The sequence below is a fragment of the Pavona decussata genome, unplaced genomic scaffold (assembly GCF_977016875.1).
Source record: "Pavona decussata unplaced genomic scaffold, jaPavDecu1.1 SCAFFOLD_58, whole genome shotgun sequence".
In the NCBI taxonomy this organism is placed as follows: domain Eukaryota; kingdom Metazoa; phylum Cnidaria; class Anthozoa; order Scleractinia; family Agariciidae; genus Pavona; species Pavona decussata.
The window spans coordinates 5,584,734-5,611,630 of NW_028145480.1; the positions used below are offsets into that span (position 1 = coordinate 5,584,734).

General features: G+C 37.8%; 1 protein-coding gene and 1 long non-coding RNA gene across 9 annotated transcripts; one reads left to right on the forward strand and one right to left on the reverse strand.

Annotated features, from left to right (window-relative positions):
* Positions 1–244: 244 nt before the first annotated feature.
* LOC146479879 (uncharacterized) lies at positions 245–26,686 on the reverse strand. Of its 8 annotated transcripts, XM_085110746.1 has the most exons (14): positions 26,478–26,686; positions 25,521–25,693; positions 22,740–22,889; positions 13,696–13,744; positions 12,693–12,782; positions 11,925–12,044; positions 10,678–10,754; positions 10,180–10,245; positions 8,491–8,551; positions 7,283–7,321; positions 6,514–6,627; positions 5,696–5,743; positions 3,059–3,315; positions 245–2,299 (listed from the first exon to the last, which is right to left on the reverse strand). In XM_085110746.1, the coding sequence occupies exons 3-14, from the start codon at positions 22,797–22,799 to the stop codon at positions 2,087–2,089; spliced, it is 1,194 nt and encodes a 397-aa protein (XP_084966872.1). In that variant the 5' UTR covers positions 22,800–22,889; positions 25,521–25,693; positions 26,478–26,686; the 3' UTR covers positions 245–2,086. The 8 variants fall into 8 exon arrangements, with proteins under 8 accessions (XP_084966872.1, XP_084966871.1, XP_084966874.1 ...); XM_085110745.1 differs by lacking the exons at positions 25,521–25,693; positions 26,478–26,686 and having other exon boundaries at positions 22,740–22,948; XM_085110748.1 differs by lacking the exons at positions 22,740–22,889; positions 25,521–25,693; positions 26,478–26,686 and adding an exon at positions 21,519–21,606.
* On the forward strand, positions 3,322–21,505 carry LOC146479880 (uncharacterized). The gene is made up of 3 exons (XR_014864911.1): positions 3,322–4,027; positions 11,510–11,597; positions 20,983–21,505. It is a non-coding gene; the product is annotated as an uncharacterized LOC146479880 (long non-coding RNA).
* Positions 26,687–26,897: the final 211 nt, after the last annotated feature.

Genomic DNA, 26,897 nt, shown 5'->3' on the forward strand with positions numbered 1-26,897 from the left:
CCTTGTTGTCAAATACGTTCAAGGAAGTTTCCTCTATGCAGTAAGCACAAGCACAAGATGACATATCGGATGGGCAGTTCTACAGGTGCCTATATGCTTTTTTGTTTAGCTCACGCCGGTTTCTAAACGACTTGTCTTCTGTTTCCATTGAGCTTGCGGCCATGCTTGTACTTACCGCAAAAGTGGGAAGAAGTCGACTGGGGAACTGAAGTTCTTCACTTGGCAAGTAGCTCAGTTGCACAAACAATTTGAAACTATGTTTAATTAAATAAAAAGGTTAAATAAAATAGCGTCAAGTCACAATATGAAATGCACCGACAAAGATGCCCAGATAACATGATTAAAATCAATAAAACTTTAAAGGACGGTGCATCTTTTTGCTATGGCGCATGCGTTCTGCGCATTTTGGATTTCTTAATTCTACTAAAACAAGATATTTTTGCGCGGCTTACGACTATGCAAGAAAAGCAACCCTTGTCAAGGGTTGTTTAATCCCAAAAAAGACAATTAGGGGCAATCATGCACGCTGTAAAATGCATAACAATGAAATTGAAGCTTATTTGGCTCTGAAAAAAATGCGTAGTTATCCCCAGTTTTCGTTTTGGATTCCAATAGCCATAAGTATATGATCTGCGTTAATTCTTACATAGGCATAAACTGCGCAAAAATACCTAAATAACACTGTATTTGGAGTTATTCGTTTCTATAAATAACGTGATCTCAAAGACGTTTTTTTAATCAATTTCACTGAAAACGGCGACAAGTTATTTTTTTTTACGCTTGCAATCGTGGACATTTCAATGGACGTATTATTTTACAAGGTAATCCTTTTTTTTTGCAAATAGCTTACTTTTAATAATAGCTGCCCTCACTATCAATTCGCGGAAACTAATAATCAACATATATTTACATTTTTTTTATTTTCGGAGTGTCGCAGTCCGAAAGGAATACTCCTACACGCTTGCTAGAGGTTTTTTTTTTTTACAAACAAACAAACAAACTAATTTTCGTATGAAAAGCTTTGCACTTAGCCTCGCTTTCGTAATGAGGTTCACAGCAACTCGGAAACTGTCCCAGGTAATTTGTTCAGGTTGCAATCCGTTTCCATCCGGGCCATCTCCGGTCAAAGAAAATTAATACCAGTTTCTGCGCTCAAGTAGGGTATTATTTAAGTAAATTGGACTATTATTTTGACGTTTCCATTGATACAAAAATGTGTTGTTTTAGCGATTCAAAGCCCGGGGGGGGGGGGGGGGGATATGAAAGGGGCGGGGATGCTCGTCGTCTCGTTTAGGAGTGTAAACTTCGGATTTTGGTCTCTCTTAGGGTGTTCTGGGCAAAACGCCGATATATTTAGCCGTGAAGGTCTTGTTTAGGGGTCAATAAAAGCTTGGGCCACGCCCGGATTGGTCTTCTTTAGGGGTTTAATTCAAAATTTCCGACGAACATCCCCGCCCCTTTCATATGAGAGTCTCACCCCCGGGATTCAAAGTGATACTAAAAGTAAATGATAGCCGGACTATTTCAGACTTTAACAAAAATGAAACATTAGTTTTGAGGCTTAAAATGTTTTTTTTTTTCGAAAATTATTTTCACACTAAAGATAGAAGACTGAGAGCCAAAAACGTACACCTGAGTATGGTTTCCACGAAGTAATGAGTGCGGTGAAAGCTGGTTGCAGTGACGAGTACACCCTCCACTTGTATTTTCAAAATAGCGTAAGATTCCGAATAAGAGTTATGGGCTTACAGTTGTTTTAGGAGCGGTTATTGTTTGATATAATTTTGCGTTTCAAAATTGGTTGGGTTGGATCGATAAAAACAGTTAAGGACACTACACCAACATTGCACAAGCTTCAATATATTCCGGAGGGCTTGTTAAAAGGAGGAATTTAGAGTCAGAGATTTAAATGGGGTACCACATTTGGGACGTGGGTGGCGGGGGGGGGGGGGGGAGTTTGTCAGTTTGGAGTTTTACGGCATATCATGATGCACACAACCACCCTTGTCCCACAAAGGATCCCATCCCTTCCTGAATCACCATGAAACCCATTCGTCCCGGTTCTCCTTTCATCCTCAACTGTTTCCTACACTGGCAATATCGGTGGCCTGCCGTTTAGACGCTTCAAGATTCCCTTAGCATCCCCTGGCCACTTGTAGCTAACTTTTGCCCACAGGGGAAGAGTCATGGATTTCACTGATGCGCCTGGAAGTGTTATGCACACCATCTTGGAGGCTGAGCGCTTCCTAGTGTAGATGTCTCGAAGAACCTCTAGCTCGATCCAAACGCGGTTGATATCCTGTGAGTATAAGTTCGATGACTCATGAGTATAACGTTTAATCTCGTACCCAGATCTCCCATCAACATCCCCAAACCGACTGAGATCTGGGTACGAGATTATATAACGCAAGGCCCAAGATTTTCACAAACGTACGTTTGCACAACCGACGACAACCCGGCGGTTTGTGCAAATGGTACGGTACCTCAGAACTAGAGTTAACTCTCGAGACAACGTTGCCGGTGCAAAAAATTTCAAAATTGCAATCAGGTTCGCCATAGAACGCTTCTGCGCGAAAAACGTTGCAAAATACATGTTACCAGAATCATTTCGTGTTGAAATATGTCCCACAATCGGTTGGCAAACCGCACTAGAAACATTGAATACTCTGAAGACTGGTCTTCATTTCTTATAACTTTTCAGTGAGATTGATCTTTGACTGAGAAAAATATTTCATTGCAGTTAACAGAAAAGTTTTCTTCCATTTCACGATATTGTGAGATCAACTGCAACGTGTCAAAAATATTAAGTACACCAACGTTTCCTTGCATTTGTTTTCCATATCATTGGCACGATGCATTTACTCGGAATTACATTTATTCTTTATCAAAAATATGTATTCGGCAATTTGTCTTCAGATGCCCCCATGCATATGCGTCGATTAGGTTGGAAATCGGCAAAGAAACGGGGCCCGTTGTGACTGCACATTAAATTCCATTTGCGTAAACCTTTCAAAGGAAACAACAACATCAAGAAAAACAACTTAAAACAAATAGTCACCTGAGACTGCAAACTGTCAGCCCATTCGTCGACGCGGGACAGGTTTACCAAAGCGGGCGTCAGGAATACCAGCACCTTTTTAGCCTTCCTTATCTGGCTCTCCGCCCAGCGCGAGGGGCCCTGGGAAGAAATGTCTCCGGAGTCCATAACGTCCATTTTAACATTGTAACCGTTATTGCGGAAGTAGTTCACAATGGAAGCAACATCCTTACGGAACTCTTCCCCTTCAGGATAGTAGCATGCATAGTACATCGGCTCTACAAAGGAAAATGAAGTTGAAGTTGATAACAAGGTTGATGAAATTGATGACAAATGGTACGCAATGTCCCTTGAGGTTTAACCTTTGTTAGACTACCCTGCTAACAGAGGGTTCTTTCTGGCAAGTCTTTAACCATGTACGAAGTCGTTCGGGTCTCAAGTATTTCGCGTAGTCGGCTTGTCTACCCGACTGAAGCCGACTACGCGAAATACTTGAGACCCGAACGACTTCGTACATGCTAAAAGACTTGCCAGAAAGAAACCTCATGATCTGCTAGTAGGGTATTGTTGTATTGTCATTTTTACTTTCTTTCACGTTTAACCGCGGTGAATCCATGAAGGCCCTGGATACAAGAACGATGATCAGCACGTGACTGACACGTGATCTGGTCATGGACATGAAAGCGCGGGAAATGCGTCGCGGGCGCCATCGCCACTCCTGATATCTTCAATTCAGAGACAATTCAGAAGAAATCAAGGAATATTTTGACTGTTTTTAAAAATCTTTTTAGCTTAACTGTTTCTGCAGTATTAACGCACGTAAACCGCCTGTTCGAAAGGGTAAAGGAGGCTGGCGATTGTCCTCTTGAAGAGAGCAATCACATGGAACAATCTTTAGATTGTGGACCTTGAAGGCGGTTTCCTCGACGTACAGTGCATGTTCGTCGCAATTTGAATTTGATGCTTGGTGTAAATGAATTCTTACGAAAGGTATGAAAGAAAACTCAGTAAGTCTTATAACATCATTTTGTGGCAAGACTTCCACACAGCCCTATACATAATTATACGTGCATCACTGTCATACTAACCTTATATAAACCGCGTTACACAAAGAACGAGCATGGATAGAGTTTGATTCGCAAACATGTACACATAATTAATGTATGGGGCTGTGAGAAAATCTTGCCAGAAAATGTCCAGTTTTCAAATAAAATATACTTAACTTAAAGGCCCACTTTCACCCAAAAGGCCTTTGGCGCATTTGTTATTGTTTACAAATGCCTCTATTGTTCAGTGTTGTGATGTGATTAGTTTATCAGGATATTCATGCTGGCAAAAACATCTTGGTTTATTCAAAATGTATCAGACCAGACAAATGTGGATTTTTCTTCAGTTGCTCCGATTTATTTCAATCTCTTTGGGCCTACAAAAGATATTTGCTCCCCGAAGTGCTGGAGTTGTCTGTATTTGTTTGTGTAAAAGTCTTGGCAAACGAAAGTCGAGGGTTTGTTTTGTTTTACTAAGCTCCTTTGAGCAATGAGGCCGAGCATTTGAGCAGTTAAAGCCTGGTGGTGAGTTTTAACATTTAATGACCTCATTCTGTGGTCTAATTAACAAATCGAATGTGGTTTGGCGTTGTCTGTACTCTTATCGACAACGATTTTCGTCATCATAGTGGTCAAAATGTTCCACAACAAATTTTGCCCACTATGATGATGAATATCGTTGTTGATAAGAGTACAGACAACGCTAAACCACATTTGATTTTGTTTTTTTACCACAATATCAATGTCAAAGAAAATTTTTACAATAACTGTCAAAATTTCCACGCGCTGATTGACGCGAGCAGCATTGTCTAGACTTGTATCGACAACCGAAAATTAGCCAATCAGATTGCGAGATTAGAAACAGTTGTGGTAAAAAGTGATTCGCCCTCATCAGCTATCACGCGATAGAAATCAAGAGTGAATAATCTAATTAGTATAAATCTACTAGTCGTTCAAAACTTAACAACAAGGTTCATTTGCATTGGCTTGTGTGTGCGTTCCTTTGCCTTTCCTTCAAGAAATTATATTAAACCTGTTCATTCGCTCAAAACTGAAATGAGGAGCTGAGGTTTTTTTATTGTAAGATGACAATCAAAGACATACTGACGTAATAGTGCCCTTTTGAAGCAAAACAACAAAATGTGTTGGTGGAATGCAACTTTGAATGTTTTCAAAATTATAAAATTGCGGATTTTACAAGGTCTGAATGAAGAATAAAATCATTTAACTCTTGTTTCAATTCCTTTTCTTACCGTGAAAAATCTTCATTTCCATAATTTTATTTCATTACAATTTTTGTCTTCTCTGTTGCCTTGACCAGTAATTGTCCAAAAACCCTCTTCACAGACACTTCGAAAATGCAACGAAGCCGCTGCCATTTTGTTGACAAATGCACATTGTTAGGCTACTCACTCTACTCACTATCTACAACAGAATAGATAGTGAGTAGCGTAGCCAATAAGAGAACAGCATTCATGGTAGAATGCTAGTAGATTTATACTAAAAGAGTATAGAACATATAAAATTGCTGTTGGTTTGTCAAATAGCAACTGCCTTGGTTACATGACTTGTATGCCTGGGGAGAGGGTTGGATGATCGGCAAATGACTGACCTTCTTCTCTTGGAGGAGATGGCAGTGACGGGGGAGGTACATGTATCCCTGTAGAAAAAAAAATACTGGAACTAAGAAACACATAGGAAGGTTCAGTACATGAACAAGTAGATTGCTGTAGGCCTCAATCTTAAACAGCAGAATAACTTGGTGGAAGTGTGTTCAAACTTACAGCTGTATTAACCTTCACCCGACATTATTTTATTGCTCTAAAATCTAATTTATTAATGGTTTAATTCCATTTTCTAATTTGGGGATATACTGTCGTCTGAAAAGAGAGAAAAAGTTCTTGAAGGATTTCTCATGGAGTCTAACATAATACTAACTTAACTAGAAAATAAGAGTTGCTGCTAGGGGATTTTTAGGGATGGTATTTTGTGATACTCAAGTGTTTTGCAGTGTTTTGTGGTACTTATGGATTGTAAAATAGCCTCATAACACGCGTGTAACTAGTGCCAGTTACAGAGAGAAAAATCCCTAAAATTCAGAGAAAAGAGGGGTAGAGTTCTGATTTTATTTCGTGAGTTGGGGATATTCTATTATCATGTTATGTGATTTTTAAGCCTTCTTCTGTCCTGATCACTTTACTTGCCAATAAGGTAGTGACTTTAAAATCTTGAAAATATTTTAATTAAGCAGAAAAAGATGATCCTACCAACTGCTCCGTGGAAGTTAGGTTTTCCAAGATTAGTTAGATATGATGGTTAGGAACTTCCATAGCAACAATATGGTAGTTTCAGTTAGTCCCCCCTTAACACCTTACACATGTTAATCCCAGTCTACTGTACCCTTCCAGACTTACACAATTTGTAACTTACTGGGACAATTTGGCTCTCCTCGCTTTTTGCATTTTATTATAAAATACAAAACCAGAAAAAGTACTAATCCAGCTATCACCCCTCCTGCTATGGAAGCCACAAGTTTAGTTGTGTCTGCCAGAACAAGAAAAGAAAAATACAAATTATTGTTGACTCAACCTAACCATAGCTGTTCAAAGAGTAAACAACTTTAATTTGTGAATGAAAAAGGAGCATATGTATATATTAATTAAGTTTTGTTTGAAAGTAGTATGAGCAGATTCACTAGCAACCTTTGTGGCTTTATTGGTACAAAATGAGAGACCCCTGATGAAGGGTTCCCATCCACTGATTTAGAATCAGTGGGTAATTAAGTGAAAAATTGTGTATGAGGGGGGGGGGGTGGGGGGTGTAAGCACAAAAAGAATAATTTTAATTTATTGTTAACTAAAGATAAAAAAAAAATAGTTGGAGATCAGAGATAAATTGAGTGGGTAATTACTGCAAGGCAGTGTTCCCCAGCTCAATAAAGATTAATAAATTAAACCTCTTATGGATTAACATAAAAATGATATTGTGCAGTTCCAGAAAATACCCATACTCCCCCATAGAAGGTTTTTGTTTTGCACCCCCTCCCCCCAGGAAATTTCAGTTTAGCTTCATACTTTGCTTCTAAAATTTTGGCTTCTAAGATGGATACTGTTGGATACTGACTTATTCATGACTTATAAAGTTATCCTCTCTTTACCCTGGGAACAGGAATGTAGAATCTAAATACAGTATGGCCTACCTTTTGTAGGAACGCTTGGAGTAAATGTTGTTTTTGTAACTGTGAACATAATAAAAATTAAAGGAATAAAATAATTAATTATTAAAATTAATTCATGTTCATGTACATGTACATAGTAAAATATGTTATACATGTACACATGTACATAACCATTTGACTCAACATGCAGTTTATGAGTGCAACACCTTCAATAAGTTATTATTTGCCCTAAATACTTGGCAAAAAGGGGCACATTTTTCTGCTGATCTGTAAAATTTCAACGCATAATTTCAACATGGTTGCAAGTGCTACAGAATTTGTTAAAATCATATTTGAAATATAAGGGTGTGGATTGATTAACTGATAAAGGTAAAATAATAAGACAGCTCTGCATTTATGTGTACTTGCTCTTACTGACTCTCTACATATAGGATATCACCTCTTTGATGGTACCCATCACACATTCTCAAAATGCATCATGCAGTACAAAATCGGATGACAGCTTTCTGAGCGCCAGTCTTGCTGTCTATCACCATTGGTGATGATGATGATGATGGTCAATTTTATTGAAGAAAGAAAGGACTTCACATTTTCCACCTTTTCCATTTTCAATCTTATCCCAGTGTACCAAGAAACTTGGGTAAACTAACTGACCTGCACTTCTTTGAGGTTGATCATGGCATGGATAATAGTATTGATAAAGTGCATGTGTGATAATAAGTTATGGGAGTATTGTAAAATAAAATAATGTAACTCCCTTTCTACCCAGTCTCCCAGTTGGGCTGAAAAATTGTCCTCAAAATTCACAGTTGCAGCCCGTCAAAACCTTGCTTCTTGGCCAACTGTTTGTTGTTCACAAAACTGTACCATTTATCAGAAAACACTAAGTCAGGGCATAATTTCTCTGATATAGAAGTTCACGTTAAGTGTCCCAAAGGAGCTTATTAACCAATTATCCTACATGTACTACTCATCAATATAAAAGTCATGCAAAATACTATGTAGAAACAATTCTTCCTCTGACATATAGGTGTTTTTTTCTTCTGTTTTGAAAATTCCTAATTCAAGGATTTTATATACCCTTTGTGTTGTTAAAACAATGTTATTCTGTTCAGTGATTTCTTTGGTTAGGTTTTAACATCTGTTTTAGAGCATTTTGGCGCAAATGTCACAGAACTCCTTTGGAGCCTAACCATTATACATTGAAAACACAGCTTTCAAATAATTACCTTTTGGTAAAAAGGTCTTGAGTTTAACAGAGCTTTCTCCATTGTAAGGATGCGTAACAACCTAAGAATAAATGTCAAGAGAATTTGTTCAGTCATTATTGTTTAATGTGCAGAAGGTAAAAGTGCACAAGTGAACTTGAGTTTGAATTCAAACTGTCAGTTTTACAGAAAATGTCACAAGAGTGCACTTGTAAACAAAAAAAGATGCCATACTTTCCCGGTGGGGGGCGGGGGGGTACTCCCTTATAAGAGGCTAATGGAGATGTGCCGCTGGATGGGGTCGCATTTTCACGACTGGATTGACTAGAATGGGGTTGCATTTTCGGTAGAGTTATTAGAATGGGGTCGCACATTTTCGGATTTTTGGGGTAAGAAAAAAAAAATAAATAGAAAGTGACTTAGTTGGGTTCGCGAAAATTACATTTTCCCAAAAAGTGACTAAGATGGGGTCTATAACTGACCACAAAAAAAGACTATAATGGGGCAGGGGCTCTGAGAGGCCAGCGGCACATACCCAGCAACACTGAACCCAAGTACCCGCCCCCCCCCCCCCCCCCGGGCATACTTTGCACATGGCACTTGTTACAACATCAACATGAATTTCAGTTGCAGTGCACTTCAGAAGTTCAGTAGCCTTTATTCTTTTTTGTATGAGACAACTAATTTTTGCCAGATGTAATCAGCAACTGTGTGCCAAATAATTTATATGGATACTGTACATGCAAATCCCCGCTCCCCCCCCTGTTTAACTTCGCAAATTTGACAGCGAAGACAGTGAGACTAAGGGAATACTTTAGATAGTATGCAACAGGAAGTAACGGATCTGCCATCTGGATGAAATTGCCCAAATTGATGAATGATAACCTGATAATTTTCAGGAAACTCAGAAAATCACCAAAATTGACCTAAGAGAAAAGAAAAACATGAAATTTTCTAGAAGAAAAAAAATTCTGTACATTAAAAACAGGAATCTTCCAATTTCTGAAAACCTGCCTGTCAAAATTGGTTGGCGTGGTAACATCAAAATCATTGAACCCTGCCGTACATTCTGTACCATATTAAATTGTTCTAAGATAAATTCCTAAAAAAGTCATGAAGTGTTGTGTCGTTTGTGCATTAATATCAAAAACGTTACAATGTATAAATGTTCAAAAGACCACCCCCTGATCTAGATAGGGGTATAATGTTGCTCTTATATTTTTTTTTAATTCTAAGATCAGGAATATTCAGTCTCTATCTGTTTTGTCAGATCTTAATTTCAGGTCAAGCGCAAACTATGCAATATTATTGTAAAACAAATAAGTAAAAAACCTCAAAATCTACAAAAACTTGCCAAGTGAGGTCTTTTGCAACTCTTAGTTTTAAATTTTTGGAAGAAAGATCATTAAGGAGAGCTAAAATTACATGATTTAGCACTCTACTAGGCTAGGTAGAGTAAATTTAATGATGGTAACGGTGATGATGATGATGACAAATCCCCAGATTAATTGTAGAAATTGTCTAAATGCTTGTTGGCATAGTTTTCTTTTATGCTTGCTAAAAGCAATTTTTTACATGAACACCCACCAGTAACTGATATGGATGGAACTTAATTCATGGCTGTGAACTGTACAACTAAGTGCTCATTAAAGAAATAAATGATGTGCATGTTCATGGTACTTTTTACTTGTTTTTTTTTTTTATACATACCTCAGCATAGAAGGGATCTGGAGATGTCCAATCTTCCTCTTCAGGCACCAAATACTGAGTTTGGTTCTGGGTTTTCAAGAAAATTTTTCAAGAAAAGTTTTAGAGTTTTAAAGGGTTTCAAGTGTTAAACTATTATGCATAACACAGCGATGGTTTATCAAATTATCCGAGCCATATATGCCATATGTAAAACTTCCATTCTGGATGGGATGTGAGTCCCTTGTGCAGGTTAACCTGGGAATGAAGGGGAATGAAGGGAGACAATGTGGACTAAAGTTTCTTGTATAGCAAGGAAACAATGTCACACAAAGACCCTCCTAGCCTCAAAGGAATGACCCTTGAATATTCTGTTTGAGAAGTCTATCCAATAACATTGCATGCCACCACCAGAGTGTTAACTGAGGGAGCACAAGAAATTTAAACCTTCACATGTTTTTAAATGTCGCCTCCCCATAGATCAATGTGTTTCTCAAAATTGATAGCTAAGTCACAACTAACCTTTGGAACAACTTTGCAGCTGACTTTTTTCCTTGTGCTATGTGTGTAGATTACTGCATAGGTTGTCCAGTTAAAATCTGGAGGGAAAATCATGAGAATAATAATAACATTATTACTTGGCTAACACCATAAAACATAAATTTACTGTATGAGCCTCATTAAAAATTTTTAAACAGTTAATCTAATTTCATGTTAGAAGAAATTTCTTTGAAACAAAATGTCAGCCTACATAACTAAAAATCACGTAAATGTATAATTATTTTTATTGACAATAATTTATTGCTTATAAAGCTCTGTGACATGTATGCCTCGTGCATAATAGGTTTAGTGTTACATGTATAAACTCTAAACTCTGCTTTGCACAAGTAGGTTCAGTCTTTGTACTCAGTGTGAAAGATCAAAAATGAATAATTAATTTTTATTTCATGATAAAGTTGTATTTTCTACTTGGGTCATAGACAATAATAGTCATATAGCTTGAGTGGCTAAGTACTAATACCAGTTAGTGCTGTGTGAAGCTAGTAGAAGTGTAATAACTTACAGTGAACATAGGTCAGCTCTTCCAAGAATAAAATTTCAAGTGGGTTAATATTGCACATGATTTCGTTCTGTTTGAAGAATATACTGTTCTCATTAAAGAATACAAAATAATTTTCATATGACACTTCACAGATGTGATTGTTGAATTTTCAATGAATTAATAAAATGGCTTCAGGAATCAGATGTGGAAAATTTGACAGATTTGTAAAAACTGGCCGGCTTCCTGATGTGATAAAAATCATCTCAGAATGGGCACCTGGATTTTAATATTCTTCTTTTTTTTTTGTTACAGAATCCCACAAGAGCTGTAAAATAGAAAGGAACTGATTGCACAGAGAAACAAGAAAATGTTAAGAAAACAAATTTCCGTTGGGGGATTGGTAAGTTATCCTGTCAGATTCTCTCATGCTCAATGCACGAGGGACACACTGTAAAAATTCAGCTATTGTATTGGGTTTTGAATTTTGCAATTTTCATTTGAAGAACAGCTAGGCTACATTATTGAAAAGATATTAATAATCTAATGTGAGAAATTTTGCAATTTTGTACCAATTAGGAACAATTGGTCTGGGCAGTGTCATTGCACAAAGACTTCATGACCACCATGCCAGTCCACAAAACTACATTTTGTTTACATTTAATAAACGCATACATGTATAGCTGTATAAAATATAATGAAGCATTGTGAGAAACTTATGCTTCATTACCTGTTTGTGAATGATCAATAGCTTTCCAGGAAATTTTAATATGGGGATGATTTGTTGAGAATTCAACTGCAAGTCCCTTAACTTCTTGTGGGTTTGGATAATGTGGTGACATCTTACATTCTGTGAAGATATAAATCATTTTGCCATGGTAGATGTAATATTATGTATTGTAGGTAATTACTTTGGTTCGTCGGTTGGTACTAATAAACTGAATTTCTAATGGTCAGGTATATTTGTACATTATGTGCAGTACACAAAATAATAATACCATAACTAGCCTATTCAACAATAATATCGACCATTACAACTTCGCAGCATGCTATCCTCACAGTACAGTAAGTACCGTGTGTTGTCAGTGCATAATCTGTAAATATATATATATATTATTTATAGCTCCAATTGGTAACTACAAAAAAGTACTTCAAAAGTTTAGTTAACTTCATGTGCTGATATTTATATATATTAAATTGGGATGTAAGTTCTGTTCCTGTCTCCTGCCCCCCCCCCCCCCCCCTCTGCCAACCCACCCACTTAATTTTGATTTATTTGCTATTAGTTAATATGTTTAATTTTGTTATTATCTCTTATTTATCATTTTAATATTGTTGTGCCTGCACATGCATTACAAGCTTAACTAAACTGAATTTATGAGAGAAGAGTTTGACAGGGGGAGGTCTTCTTCTAGCTTGCTACTGTAGTAATTATTGTCAACAATACAGTAATCTGTACATGCATATTAATGCATGGGAAAATTAAAAATAAACTCACCATTAATTACTGCGTTCATTCTGTCAACACTTCGTGGAATTCGAATGATAGACTTCTCAATCATTCCTTTTCTGGCATCACTGGTGTGACCTACAGTGTACAGTAAAATAGAAATGATTAAGAGCTTGTTTCAATTTTGGGAGTTGCATTTAAAATTTTATTAAAAAATTTACACAGCAAAAATGAATTGTCACTTGAAAGGGTGTGCGGAATAAGGCCCTAAGTGACTTTTGATGTACAAGCTGTAAGGTCAAATTCTCCTTTTGTTTCACTAGTGAATACAATGCAAATTGGAGGGACAATCTAGCAATTTATCAGAAGTCACTGAGGGCTTTTTTCCAGGCGCCAGCACCCCTAATTCACTTCTGAATTCAAAGATGTTGCTTTTCCTGGTAGACTACCAAGAAAAAAAAAATTGTTGACCACCTGATGGGAGTTGGAATTAAACCACCTGACCTTTAGGTTGATTTAAGGGCTCGATCAGTTTGGTCATTTCAAATTCCATGAAAAATGATTGTCAAAGCAAAAATGAATTGTCATTTGTGAATTGAAGGAATATGTTGCATTTCCTGATACTATACAAAGGAAAACAAATATATTTTGGTGACCAGCTGAAGGGAGTTGAACCTTCTGGCTGGTGGTGAATCAAGTCACGTAGTTGAGAGCTGTCATCCAGTGCTGTTATCCAAAACAACCATTATGAGCTCATTCAATGTTATGGGTGATGCTTAAATATAGTTATAAAATTGTTATTTTAAGCATACACATGAGGTATTAAGAAAATTGAAATTGACTGCAGCTAAACCTTGCTCCAGAGTGCAGGAAAATGTATTTCCTGGGTCTAATTTTAAGAATTTCCTGGGGATGTATGCTCCCTGATACCCCCGTAGATGTCTAGGCCCACTTTGGGCCTTCATTACGTGACCATTGGCATGGGGTGTTATTCTGTCTGAAGACAACCCTCTGATGTACTCCCATGCAACTGTGAATATGCTTATTTTACCTAATATCAGCTCTTTTTCACAGCTTTGAACACAGTCATCAGAAATGACCTAGCAAAAGAAACAAAGAAATAATAACAAAAACAAAAGGAAACACATTGAGAAATTATTAGACTCAACCAAAATGACTGTGCGCCAACAGCCAGCAGCTGTAAGCACATTTTAGACCCCTCTGATATGGCAGCCAAGGATTATATAAAATAACAATAGTATTTTAAGTCTTTGAAAAACGTTTTCAGTTTTGCTTTAAATACCCTAAATACTTCATGACTCAATCAAAACATCTTGGGTCATTTTGAGAAGGCTCAGAAATGACTAAATTAAAATAAACAAACCAATTTATAAGTAAATAAATTCTTGGTTTGTGATTGGTGGACAGTGTCGTAGTATTACAGGGTTTATTCTAGACTGATAGTGGTATTGTCGGATTACTGTTTATAAAACTATATTGTAACGAAGTTGGTGCATAAAATTTGCACCAGTGCGCCAAAAGTGGTACACAAATAATTTCAACAAAGAAGATCATGTTGCTATAACAACCTTTTTTCAACATGACCGTCTCATTTGGTCTGTAATTTGGTTAACACACTTGAAAGCACTACACAAGAGATTTAATCTACAACAATGCAACCCCTAAAAGTTCTACATCTCAACTCTAAACATTAACTTTACACCAGCACTTAATATTTAATTCTCATTTTCTGTATGAGAAGTTGGGGCCTTTATTCACTAATCTACCTTTCTCAAAATTAAAGGCCCTGTAAAAGCTTGGAAGGCCAGGAACCTGCGTAAACTAAACCACAGAAGAAGACTTGACCTGTTATTTAGTAATTTAAAGGCAGAAAGCAGCTACCTGTAGCTATAGACTCCTACTGGTGGCTATAAGCAGGTCAGAGGGAAATGTTTCTGAGCATTGCATTATATTTTATCAGAGGAAAGTGCACATGCAGAGGCTTAAATAAAAAAAGACAGAGGCTGAAGGTAGAGGAAGAAATAAACTTACACGTAGATTAACACCTGTCTCATCCCCAACACTCAGGAAGATTAGACTACCGACAGGACTAATGGTTCCAAACTGCAGGTGTGCAAATTAATGGAAAGAATTTGATAGAATTGGTCCACTGGTTGTTTGATAAACAACTGGTCAAACTTATGAGACTCGAGCAGGTGTCATTAAGAAAATGGCATCTTCATCCTAGTAACTGGCAGACAACTATGTATACAGTACAGCAATACAATTGTGCTGTATAATGGAACGACGTACTTTGGTCCAACCACGACAATTTAGCTTACTCAGTGGCCGTTCAGGTATTGACAATTTAAAATGTCTCCCTGAGGCGTATGTGACGTTTCATAGGAAACACCTGTCTCATACATTAAGTCATTCAAATTTTTGCAACCAAATTTGAGATATTTCGCCCTAAAACCCTCTCATTTTGAATTTATAAAAAGTTGTCATGTGATGAGACCAAGCTAGGGGTTGGCTTCTTCCAAAGTGCCACAGCTGCAGCTGTCGCATAGCTTGTTTTCTTATACATCTTGAATATTGAAAACCCGCAAAAGGCAAAAGAGGAATATTTATTTACGTTCTCATTGCGGCAAGTCAAACCAAATGATCGAGTTGATGTGGAGCAACTAAGGTTTTTAAGGAATAAATTATGTACCTGACCAATAAATTAAAATAAAAGCTAACACAACCTCCAATATGAGAAAATTACTTACATGAAGTGTTTTGTTTTGCAGACTTTTTTTCCTTCCGTTTTGGAAGCGCACTGACAGGCGGTTTAATCTAATCATTTGAACGATTTCTAAAGCGACAATTTAAAAATATATTTTTTTGCTTTCTACTTATATGATAATGACCATGTATTACTTGAATATAGCATACACGCAATTCCTTTTTTTATGAATAAATTGCGAAATAGAATATTTAATTAGAGAACGAGAAAATGAATATGGTACGCGTCGACCAATTAGTACCCGAAAATGACTCAAATTGAGGAGGAAGGGATATAACAAGGATTAGAGGAAAACAGCACGTATGTTATCTGCCTTCTTATATTACTGATTGCAATAAAATATTTACAGTTCACTTTCAGCTACGCGAGCCAGTCTTACGGTAGAAATCGTTTATACAAAAGTGAAAGCCAGCCAGAGGATATTTGCAAATTGTAGGCCGTGACGTTTACCGATGACATTGTAATTTGTTCTGTACAAGAATAAAACATGTTACGTGATGTGAACCAAGAATAACGCTCACGATAAATCTTTTGAAACTCTTGGTATCGAAAATTAAATTTTGCAGAGCTTTCAAGATTAAGTGTTATAACTTCCTGTATTCTTCCAACTGAGGAGACTCGACGGGGTTGTTTCAAACGAACGCTTCCATCTATAATAATTATTTACTTAGTGTTGGGGTTTCGATGCTGTGCAATCTATATGCTACAACTGAAGCGATATTTCGAATTTAAAGTTGTCAGACTTTAAAAGGAAGGAGTAATGAAGATGAATTGCTTTTGTTGTTGTGGAACTTACCATTTGGCTGTTAGCGCGTTCATTTCTAAAACATCCTGTACCTTTTTCATTAAATTACCATACGCCTTTGTCACGATACCTATCGCTGCGGGTGTGTTTAATATAGCGATAGATAACACGCATTTAATGGCTATTATTCTTCTACTGTCAATAGACATGCGCTATTTGTAAAGCCTTAGATTTCAAAACTAACCTTCAGTTCAGCCTTTTCCTTAGCACAACGGAGAAGACAAACCGTTTTCACCGGTCTCGATTCGGACAGTTCACCCGCAAATGTTCGCGTCGAGAAGGTTGTTGTACTGCGGACAGTGTAGACCATTGTCACGATGAGCGGCAATAAACAGTTCTGCATTGCTACACTGGTTGGTCACGATAGCCTATACCACATCTTTTACTGTAAATATAGATGTGCCATACGCAAAAAATCACTGAATTTCACAGTGCGGAATAAGTTTGGAGTGTCATCAATTGGCACAAGGAAGAAAACGGAAGTTGTTTGGTTCAGTGAGCACATGCCCCCACAAGAACGTCAAACAAAAATAAACAGCCTGTCATAGAGAATGCCTTGCTGACGTCAATGTTTACAATTCATCCAATAAATAAACAGCTACAGAAAGATGATGGAAGCCGTTATTTAATTTTTAAGGAAGCAGGCCGGAGAAGGGTTGATTAATATGCACGTTACTGCCAGTATACGATCTAATTGGGTACAGCTTGAAAGGTTAACGTAACAACTCAAGCACCCAAAAATGTTATGACAAGATCAGATCTAGTCTTGAGCAACATTTTGAGGTCCTGTGTGAGGATTAGCAAAAATATACACCACATCTTATATGCAAATATAACTTGTCAAGTCAGTGAAAATAATTGAATACGGTTAGATACCAAGCGAGTTCCTATGGAAAATTTGATCCCAGCAGTCACGAAATTTTTGAGTGTCGTTCTGTTTATTAAATTGTTGTATTATTCTTAGTTCACACGGTATCATTTTAATAGTCTTCAATGAGGTTCAGAAGACTACAGAAGTGTGAGCGAAACAAAGGAAGATACATTGAGGATACAGAAGAATACGGGAATAGACTGGCGGGCGAATAGCGGAAGAAACGGGAAAAAGGAAGATGAACAGAATACAGCGGAAACAGAAGAATACTGATGGCATAAAACAGGAAAATTGGAGAATAGTGGGGAAAAAAGGAGGTACAGGAGAATACGGGGAAAAGAGGAGGATACAGGGAAATACGGGGGAACAGGAGGACACAGGGTAATGCGGGGAAACACAGGAGGATACAGGGAAATACGGGGGAACAGAAGGACACAGGGTAATAAGGGGAAACACAGGAGGATACAGGGAAATAAAGGATACAGGCTAATACAGAGGAAAATAGGAGGATACAGGATAAATACCAGGGAAGATACAGGGAAAATAGGAGGATACAGGCTAATACGGAGCAAAATAAGAGGATACCCGGGGAGGCCCGGGGAGGATACAGGCTAAATACCAGGGAAGATATAAGGAAAATAGGACGTTACAGGCTAATGTGGAAGAAAATAGAAAGACACAGGCTTATACGGAGCAAAATAAGTGGATACAGGCTAATACAGGGGGAAATAGGAGGGTACAGGGGAATACGGGCGAAATATGAGGATAAAGGAGAATACTGCGGAAAGTACAGGATAATTCCGGGAAGTGCGGGGTAAAATAGAAGGGATACGACGGAAAGTACAGGCTAATTCAGTGGAAAACAAGAGGATACAGGGAAATACGGGGTAAAATTGGAGGATACTAGAGAATACGGGGGAAAGTAGGGGGATAGAGGTTAATACGGGGGGAATGCGTAAGTTTCCGAAAGATCCCTGGTCCTTACACTGCGGGGAGTATATGGAATCGTGAAGAAAACACGAGAAAGCAGAAGAATGTAGGTAAATGCACGAGAATGCGGAGGAACACAGAAGAAAACATGAGTACATGTATATATACCGTAGAATGAGGGGGAAACAGGAGCTAGGAAAATTAGGAATTGATATATCGACGTTTATTTTGTGCAACTGATGCCTGGTCCTCACACTAGCGGCCAGGGCCCGGTTGTTCGAAAGCCGATTACACGATTAAAAGTTAGCCGAGGTTTTCGTCGCGCTCGTTAAAAATGGTTTTAAGAAAAGTCTTAGTCAAAACTGAGGGACAAAATTCTTTTGAAGGACTTCTGTTGATTAGTAATTAAACTCGAATTAAAGTTCACGTTAACCCAGGATTAGCTTAATCGGGTTTTGTACAACTCGGTCCAGTATGGTAGCGAAAACATAAGATTTCAAGAGCATTCAATCTGCTTTAGTCGGATAGAACAAAGGAATTAAAGGTGGAAATGTAGATGGTACGTGCGGATCGAACGGAAATTTTCCGGAATAAACGGACAATCTTTGGAGGTTCTCCACGTTTTTCGTGCCAACCGGTTGTAACGGAAATAGGCCTTAGCTTATCACGGTTTTTGACGAGTAGGCAAACACGACTTGAAATAACAGTGTTTGTATGGAAATCCGGTGTCAAATAATTTTCATAAAACATCGCTTCTGAAAAATTCATTAATTGGAAACTTTTGGCAGAAAGCGTCCAGTCGTGTTTTGAGCTTTTCATACATTTCCCTGTATTTTTTTCCCGCGAACTATTTTTAGTAGCAGTTCACTGCTGGTTCGCTATACAGGCAAATGTATGGAAAGTCAAAACGCAAATAGATGCTTCCTAGCACAGCTACATTCCTCAGATATTTTCTGTTATTTTCTACAGGGGAAAACATGAGAATGCGGAAGAATGCAGGGCAATGCAGAATAATACATTAGAATACCGGAAAACGCGGAAATGACAGATGCATTCTAAAACAGGAGAGTGGGAGAAAGCAGGAGTGGGATACAAGATAATACAGGAGAAATCAGAGGCGCTTTCCATTTGCAAAAATATTCAGTTCAGCCGGATGAAATGCAAATGAAACGCGCCGATCAAACGGAACTGAGTCTCAAAACAAACGGATGACTTTCGGAGGCACTTCACTTTTTCCTTTTGCATCCATTGGAGCGGAAATTACCGCTCCATTTCAATTTTGTTTTATTCTTGGGTCATCATTGTGCCATCACTTAAGTTTTTCGATCTACCAATGTGATTGCAAGATTGGAACGAATGAAAAAAAAAAAAAAAAAAAAAAAAAGAAACACGCATTCCGGAACTTGCAATAGAAAATTGGAGAAATAAGGGAAATGCAAAAGGCCTCAAAACGCACAAATAAACTTGTCGGTGCCGACACCTTTTGCTGCCGGATCTCTTGTCGGGGATATAACTAAAAGAAAGTTTCATTGAAGGCCAAACAAACAGTCCGTATTGTCGTACCAACGCGCGGCCTTTGAAAGGGAAGTCTAAAGCGACTGGGCGAGGAAATACAGAAAACCTTTTGGGCATGCGCGGCCTCAGCGCGAGATTCCACGTTTCTAATTTCGGAGCTTTGCGCCTCCTGAATTCTCGCTTTCTGCGCTTCGCATCTCCCTCTATGAATTTCAAGAGAAAAAACCGACTGTTTTACAGTCTAAGCAAATATCAAGGAAATGAAGCTTTAATTATAAAGAAACGTTCGCCGGATGAAGCAAGGAAAACTGATACAGCTCCATTCGTCAGCCCACATAATCCAGCTCTACCCAACATTCAGAAAATCATCCACAAGAAACAACGCGTTTTCCACTCCTCAGAACGTGTGTACGAAATCTTTAAAGGAGCACCTGTCTTCGCTTAGCGCCTTTCTCCTAACCTTCGTATCCTGATCCGCACAAAACAGAAAACTCCTGACGCGACACTCAAGGTATACCCTGGCACGACACATTTCGCTGCAATCCAAAGATGGATCAGTCAGTTTTTGACCCATATGTAAATTGCCAATCTATTAATCTGATAACCTCCGCCGTTGGGATCAGTCTGCCGTTAATATTTTGTATTTGAGATAATTTGCTGACCCAGGTCTACAAGTGATCCGGCACCACTCATTGGTTTGTCGCTGTGGAATTGCAGATTTTATTGTATTAATCTGACATGATTGACTTCCAAATGTACATAGGAGAGACTTAAAAACATGCTTCATGCAGGCCACTGATGATCCTAATCACTGTAATGCTGCAGCAGCAGATCCTACCTCTTCAACGGAATGCTCATTCTTTTTTAAAAATACATGAAGAGCGCTCGGATTTCCTTTTTCCGCCCATTCTCGTCCCCAGACCCGCCTGGTCCTCTTAGCCGCCGGAGGCTGGGCAGGAGGACCAGTTGGCCTCCTTACCCTCGTGCAAAGGCCCCGCCGGCTAAGAGGGACACGAGGCTCTGGGGACGAGAATGTTTTCCGCCGTGCAGCTCTTGACCATTCTCATTCATTCACCAGGCTTAAAATGTACTATAACATTTATTCCATTGTGTATATGCCACACATTGGCATTTCAATCCTATCAGTATGCAGGATGTTTTGTCCCATGAACCTAGCTTAATGGCCTTAGCTCCCATAAGCCTCTTGTAGCTCAGTAGGTAAGCCATTCGAGCTAGTAATCGGAAGGTCTAGGAACACTCTGATTTCCTTTTTCCGAGTATGCCTGTGTCACTCACTGAATACTACATCACTCTCACATGTAGAGCTTTAGTGGTAATCTCAAGGCTTTTAAACTTTTACGTCATGTCATTATTAATCATTAATTACTTGATGTGACTTCTCTGAAAACCGTTTTTTTTTTCATTGTAGCCCTGGCCCTGACGAAGCCTAGCATATCGGCTTGGTTAAAATTGCCCATTGCCCGCCGTAGTGCCAGCGTTTCAGTCAGTTTGGTTTAGAGTACAGGAATCGGGGAAAATACCTGCTTGAGAATGCCGAAGAATGTAGAACAAATACCAACGGAAAACAGGATACAGAAGAATAGAGACAACAGGAAAACAGGAGAAGAGAAGTAAGTAGGTAGGAACTTTATTTCGATGCGGATTATAGAACATTATAGAACAGCAAGGTAATGTTAGTATCTCCTTATACAAAAGATCTATACAAAACCATTATATATGATTGTTACAATGATTATCTAAAGAAAATTACTTTTACGGACTAAACGACTAAAACTATTTACAGTAGAGGCAGTTCGTATTTTATCTGTAAGAGAATTCCATTCTCTTATGGAAGAGTAGGTAAATGAACGAAGTACATGAGTTGTTGTCTTAATGGTAAGCAAAAATTTCATGAAAATATAATTTAAAATATTAATACACTTTTGACGATGATACGTAAAATACCTGCTGGCATCACCACGTGGTAGTGAGAAACCCAGTTCTGCTGCACAAGCATAACGAGGACTCCGAAGTAACTCTGAAGTAGAGTTTGCTAGATGGACAACGAACTGGTGCAAGCTTGATCAAACAGCTGAAAATGTATACGTGATAAATTTTCCCAATGTTTCGGTTAGACAAAACTCAGTATCCTTCATGTTTTGTTATTAAGACACGAGTTTTTTTATTGGAAAATAGATCATGGCCACTCGTTAAATTCATACTAAACTACATCCGGGGCCCGAGTGGTGTAGTTTTCATCAGTCCTTAATAGTGATGACGTCATTTTCCGCTTTTTTCAGTGTTGTAACTTTCGTGTTTTTCGTCTATATAAGATCAGAATTGGAGCTAAAATATGGAACAGTGATTCGGAAACTATCCAAACTTAACTTTAAGAAAAAACCACGAAGCGCTGCTTAAGGTTCTGACACTTGAGGATACCTATGTTGACGTGTCTACCCTGATCTCTAAACTGTTGCAATATTCATAACTTATAACCACAAACCGCCAGTGTATATCATATACATATATACGTATGTATGTATTTATTTATTTATTTGTTTCATAAAGTAATCACTTTATTCTCTTAGTATATTCTACTCCCTTATTTTTTTTTGTGTATCTTCTTCTTGTCTTACTTTGCCCGCTTCGATTAGCTTTCGCTATCCGCGGTCCAGTGTATTTAGTAAAAGAAGTTCCACTTCTCTGTATTTATGCATTTAATGTTTTATAAATTTAATGTATACTTAATGATGAAATAAATAAATAAATAAATAAATAAATAAATAAATAAATAAATAAATAAATAAATGTATATAATGAAAATAAAAAAAATTACACGTTGGCTTGAAGATATGAATAGCCCTTTTCACGGTTAACTCAGCTCATTTGAATTACAATGAAATCTAGCATGTATGTGAGGCAATTTCGGGCTATTTTGTAGTTTTTGCCCGAAATTGCCTCGCATCCACGTTGGATAACACTGGTGATGCAAATGAGAATCATCAACCGTGAAAAGGGCTATTTTATCGTATTTTTACGAACGAGCGCAGCGAGTGAGAAAATTGTTGTTTTTACCACTCGAAAATGAAATTCACATATCTTCGCGTCGCCGGCGCAATATCCTATAATTTTCGCCGTTCGATCCACCCTACATCGTTTCAGTTGTTTTATAAGGACGGTGCCTACCTTTTGCCAGTGAGTAGCATTGTGCGCCTGATCGCCATGATCTGCTTCTCCATCAGTCATAACCTTGTATTAAGGAAGCACCGACCCTGATTTGCATATGTGAACATTCGGCAACAACTTGCTCCTGTTTCAAGTGGTCTTTGCAAGGTTCTTTGAAAAAAGAGATAGACAAATGTGTTTTAGCGGTTTATATTTTGTGTTTTTTTTGTCTCTGTTGGCATTGCAAGAGTATCCACCCAAATGTCGAGAAAGGTAAAATTTTTAACGAAAAGTGTCAGTGGCTTTGAAGGACAAGTTGTTCCTCGACTATGTGAATAAATCGTTTTTGTTAATTATCATTCTAGCATGCTCATCCAGTAGGGATTTTCTTTCCATCATCGATTGTCAAAGCGGACCCTTCGCAATAAAAGAGATGACGTCTCAAGTGCATGCGAGAGTATCATAGTCCCCTAAACGCCGGTCTTGACTGGTGTAAGAGTCTTTAGTCACGAAAAATTAATTAAACTACTGTAAACCAGAGACAGCATTCACGGCAGCCGATAAAGATTAAAAAAAAAAAAAACAGTTGGATAAATCTACTTTGGCGTTGAAAACGTTGTCCTTTTCTCCGTTTTTTTGCCTGCCGGTCATTGAATTATCGCGAAATTTTGCGGCGGACGTAATCCTGAAAAGTGGTGCAAAGTGTGAAATGTTGTTTTATTTGGAATAGGCCTTATCACGGTTTTCGACGCCATTTTGACGGGCTTGAAATAACAGTGTTTGCATGGAAATCCAATGTCAAATAATTTTCATAAAACATCGCTTTTGAAAAATTCATGAATTGGGAACTTTCGGCACTAGGAAGAGGATTTTAAGAAAAAAATTGGAGGGATGTAGCTGTGACAGAAAGCGTCCAGTCGTGTTTTGAACTTTCCATACATTTCCCTGTATTTTTTCCCGCGAACTATTTTTAGTAGCAGTTCACGGCTGGTTCGCTATACAGACAAATGTATGGAAAGTTCAAAACACGACTGGACGCTTTCTGTCACAGCTACATCCCTCCAATTTTGTTCTTAAAATCCTTTTCCTAGTGCCAAAAGTTTCTAATTCATGAATTTTTCAGAAGCGATGTTTTATAAAAATTATTTGACATTGGATTTCGATACAAACACTGTTATTTCAAGCCTGTTTGCCTACCCGTCAAAATGGCGTCGAAAACCGTGATAAGGCCTATTGGAAAAGGTATTCATTTCCATGCGGAAATCACAACTCAGTGTTCTAAAACCAAAAAGAAAAAAAAAAAAAAAAAAATCCTCGAGGACGCGAAGAGCTAGAATAAGCGATCTCCCTTGCTAGTAAGTTTTGTACGTGGTGTACCTTCTTTGAAATTTCGAGTTGATTGTGAAACAACATAAGGAAGTGCAATATTTGTAAGTTGTTTTTATACGTAGGTTGTTTCGTAACTCAAGCCTGGGGAACTCGCGAACTCAACAGCTGTTATGGAAAGGATGTATGAAACGGAATTAAGATCTACTTGCACGTACCTGAAACTGTTTGCTAAGTGCTCCGGTGGGAGCTTCAATAGCTTGTCACTTGTGTTGCTTTTTTTGTTCTTCTATTTGCCCTTTTTCTCTTGTCTTGTTCCATAAGTTCATATTGTAATTCTAATATAAGATTAGTTATTTTAAGTGAGGAAGCCTGACTTGTTATAAGCCTCCTGGTTTCTTTCAGGTTTTCTCGCCATTTATTTTCTTTCATCAATTTTCTTCATTTTTTTTTCCATCTGTAATTGTTGTGTATATGGCAAAATAAATATTTTATTGTATTGTATTTCTCTTGTTTTGACATTTGTTGGATTTGAAACTAAGATTCTGCATTCAGTTCGCCATACGTGCTTTGTTAAAGGGACAGTATCACGCTATTTTTAGTAACACATCGAAAATCGGAAAGACGCTATTCGGTTGATAGCAGCCAAGATATAATGACAAAATTCCATTAAAAGACTATCAGAATGCAAAGAAACTATCCAAGGGCAGATACCAAGATAGAGAGGGGTTCAAATTTGAATACGTCTGGCGGACGTTTTCAAATTTCGCTGTTGTAACGCACTAAAAATCGCCAGTTGTACTATGTTTTGGTTCAACCTTTCGTCTTAGAATCACTATTAATGTTTCTTTGAATTAGCGATTGAGAAATAAATTAACACAGTGTTCAAAGTTTAAATTTAGTGAATTTTGGCCAAAAATCATGATATCTCCCATCGATCTCCCATATACTGCCCCTTTAAAAATGAACTCTGTAGTTAAAAGTATATGTTACAGCTAAGATTCCGTATTTAGTTCTCAATCTCTGACATCATCAGATGACTTGTTAAAACAGTGAACTCTGTTAAAGTAGTAAGTATTATCCTCGTACAATAGAGCCGGCAGACGCTCTCGTTGTTTTATCTGCATCAATACAACCAATACAACATACGTTCAATAATTTTTTTAACTGTGTTTCTAGCTGCTGTGCTTATTTTACATGTAGTCGTTCTGAAAACTGAAAAGAAAAGGAAAAAAAATACGTTTTACCGATGGAATAATGGTTCTTCCCGCGGCTTGACTTTCCCAACAACATAAACTTTAGTAGTTCTTTTAGTTGTAGTCAGTCTATTTTTGTAGCAAAGAACATCTGTCACATGCCATATTACAACATCTGATTTTTTAACCTTTCAATGAACTTCAATACGCTCGCTAGCTACAAATTGACTTTGCTTGTAATACTGGTTACGTCGATTTTTTGCGTACAGTTAAACTATACCTTGTGCTTCCCAGCTGTCCATAGTTCAAAGTCCAGTTGTAGTAGATCTCGAAGATACATGTACCAGTAGTTTGTGACGAGAGAGTCACGAGAGTTCTGTTCCTGCAAGCTAGCGAGTTGCCGTTCCCCGAGTTAAGGCGGCGAGTTACTTCAAATTTCCCTCTCCAACACTTCTAGCGGAAAAAAACATCGTCAGACAACATTTCCTCAATCGAATTCCAAGAACTTAAATACACTCTTTTTTTTTTATTATTTTTTTTATAAGAATTAATTTTATAAGAATATCGAGGCTGAAATTTGCGAAATTTTAAGAATATTTTGTGAATAAACCCGAGGCTGAGATTTTCAAAAGAATGATAATTTTTTGTGTTGAAAATTTGTAAAGATAATACAATTGTATTTTTTAACTAAACCGTATAAAATTCTTCCCTTCTCTAAACGGCAAAACCATCCATTCATGTAAATGATAAAAACCTGCACTAGCTAATGACAGTCCGGACACCAAACACTGATTTGGATACTCCTAAACATTCTAAAACGGAAATGTCATACGCTATAATCTAAGATCATTCAAAAGAATATTTTCAGCCTGACATCGGTAGAAAATTAAGAATATTCAGCCTGGGCCGGAAAAGCAATATTCTAATAAAATAATAATAATAAAAAAGTGTATGCAAACGAGGTCGAGAGGGTGCAGAAGAGAGTTGCACGCTACTGATGTCTAAAGACAGGCACGGTGTTGCTGAAATGTTATAAGATCTAAAATGGGACACTTTAGAATCAGTTGAGAAGGAATTTAAGAGTAGAGTCACGATGTTATACAAAATACGTATTTATCCAGTGGACCGGCTAGGCTTTTACAACTACTTTGTACAAGTGCTTGTCACAGTTATGTATGTGTGTGCAGTGTCTCTGACAAATTTTCCAAGACTATTATGGTAGATTGGAACAGCTTACCAGACAGTGACCATAATTGTGTCAGATTCTGTCGCCTCCTTCGGAGCAAAGCTGGACAAATTGATTGTGATCTGAACATGTTAAAAAGTTTTTATGTTGGAATGATTGCTGACTAGCTGTAAGAATCCTCTGTAAAGGTGAAGGAGGCACGTATATGGAAAGTAAGTTAGTAAACAAGGTTAGGTTCGATGCCTTCTCGTTTTATTCTGGGCTTGGCGGCTTCTGGCAAAAGGCCGGTTAGTAAATTCATTTACCTACGTCCGGTTTTGCTGAAGGTCTGCTGATCAGTTATCCACTCCAGTTCTGCTTACGGTCGAGCACGTTTCGTGGAAAAAACAGGAAGTGGGGTAGGTTGAGTGCTCACTGTTTTTTTTTTTTTGTAACACAATTTGGCCCCAAACACTTTGTGACTTTGCGCCG